At 37.4% G+C, this 2,018-nt stretch overlaps 1 protein-coding gene across 1 annotated transcript in view; it reads left to right on the forward strand.

Annotated features, from left to right (window-relative positions):
- cyth4b (cytohesin 4b) overlaps positions 1-2,018 on the forward strand; it is a 12,356-nt gene that overhangs the window by 1,311 nt on the left and 9,027 nt on the right. Inside the window, exons 3-4 of the mRNA XM_016458081.1 lie at positions 745-809; positions 1,451-1,517. Of these exons, the coding sequence (XP_016313567.1) occupies positions 745-809; positions 1,451-1,517 (132 nt within the window). The remainder of the gene's footprint in view (positions 1-744; positions 810-1,450; positions 1,518-2,018) is intronic.

Raw genomic sequence — 2,018 nt, forward strand, 5'->3', positions numbered from 1 at the left:
ACACACACACACACGTTTGTTTCTGTGAATTGTGGAGACTTTCCGTAGACTTCTATTACTTTTATACTGACCAAACGATATTGTCTATCCCCTAACCCTAAACCTACCCCTTTCAGAAAACCTGTTTGCATTCTTACACTTTCAGATAAATATAATTTACTATTTTTAATCATTTATTTCCCTCGAGGGGACCGCAGGCCGGTCCCCACAATGTCAAAAATTTCAGGTTTTACTATCCTCGTGGGGGCATTTGGTCCCCACAATGTAGCATAAACAAGTACACACACACAAACACACACACACACGCACACGATATTGTCTATCCCCTAACCCTAAACCTACCCCTTTCAGAAAACCTGTTTGCATTCTTACACTTTCAGATAAATATAATTTACTATTTTTAATCATTTATTTCCCTCGAGGGGACCGCAGGCCGGTCCCCACAATGTCAAAAATTTCAGGTTTTACTATCCTCGTGGGGGCATTTGATCACACACACACACACACACACACACACACACACACTCTCTCTCTCTCACACTCACACACACTCACACACATCTGATGTTTGGGTCATATGTCACCTCTCACAAAATCTCACAATGAAGTCACAATTATTGCTCGGTGTATAACACAAAAGCATGTCTTATGAAATGAGCTTTAGAAACCTGAATAGTGTTGCTTTCACACGACGATGTTTGAGTTAATCATTGGTTCTGAATCCTTAAAATCTTTTTCTTACAGAAACTAAAGAACCAGATTGAAAACGTCATGACAGATATCCAGGATTTCAAATCAGCAGAAGACAAGTGAGTGATGTTTGTCTCATGATCAGAGAAACAACGCTTCACGGCGAACATTTGGACACTGAGGAACCACAGGAGTAGAGAAACACAGTCAACATCATTCACTAACTAACCAACAATACTAACTAACTAACACAACACCGACCGCCTTCATCTCATCATCACTTACTGATTTAACAGTTCAAAACAGTGTTATTTTACTATTATTTTATTATTATTTATCTACTGCTATAGTTTTTATTCATATTTTGAGTTTTGATATTTTCATTTTAGTTACATAATTAGTCATTTTGTTACATGCTTTTGTCATTTTTATTTAAAATAACAAAATGTAGTTTTTTGTTACATTTTTATTATAAACTTTGTTGTTTTTTTGTTTTATTCTTCTGTTGTTGTTTTTAAAAAATATGACTATTTAGGGTCATTTATGTTTTTATTAGATTTTTAGATACAATTTTAGTTTTATTTCCAATTAGTATTTTTTCTTTATTTCAGTTAGCAGTCGTGGCAACATTTCAAATGTTTGTTTAGTTTTTCATCTAATATTTATATATTATTTCAGCTCTATTTCAGTTAACAGGTTGTTTGAATCGTCTCTTAGATGTTTTGGTTGTGAAGTTGTTTTTTGTGTGACTCTTTCACAGTAAGATGCTGGAGAGGGAGAAACGCTTCTGTAGCGGCAAGAAGAAATTCAACATGCATCCTAAAAAGGTGAGATCTGGAGGATGATGTTGATGATGTTTCCAGCGTGAGATGATGAGTGGAACGTCTGTCCTCACTCTCACCACCTCTACACATTCATCTTACTTTACCATAAACCTTAGATCTGAGACAGAGAGACATGACTGAGACGTTCAGCCTGTGTGTGTGAGTGAGTGTGTGTGTGTGTGTGTGTGTGTGTGTGTGAGTGTGTGTGTGTGTGTGTGTGTGTGTGTGCCCGTGTTTCTATTCTGGTGGGGACTTAAACCTGAATACACACACTCATGGGGACTCGTGTCACGGTGGGGACCTAAATTGAGGTCCCCATGGGTAAACAAGCTAATAAATCACACAGAATGAAGTTTTTTGAAAATCTAAAAATGCAGAAAGTTTCCTGTAAGGGGTAGGGTTGGTGTAGGGCAATAGAAAATACGGTCTGTACAGTAGAAAAAACATTACGCCTATGGAGAGTCCCCACAAGGATAGCTGACCAGACGTGTGTGTGTGTGTGTG

The sequence above is a fragment of the Sinocyclocheilus anshuiensis genome, unplaced genomic scaffold (assembly GCF_001515605.1).
Source record: "Sinocyclocheilus anshuiensis isolate Anshui unplaced genomic scaffold, SAMN03320099.WGS_v1.1 scaffold91, whole genome shotgun sequence".
Lineage (NCBI taxonomy): Eukaryota > Metazoa > Chordata > Actinopteri > Cypriniformes > Cyprinidae > Sinocyclocheilus > Sinocyclocheilus anshuiensis.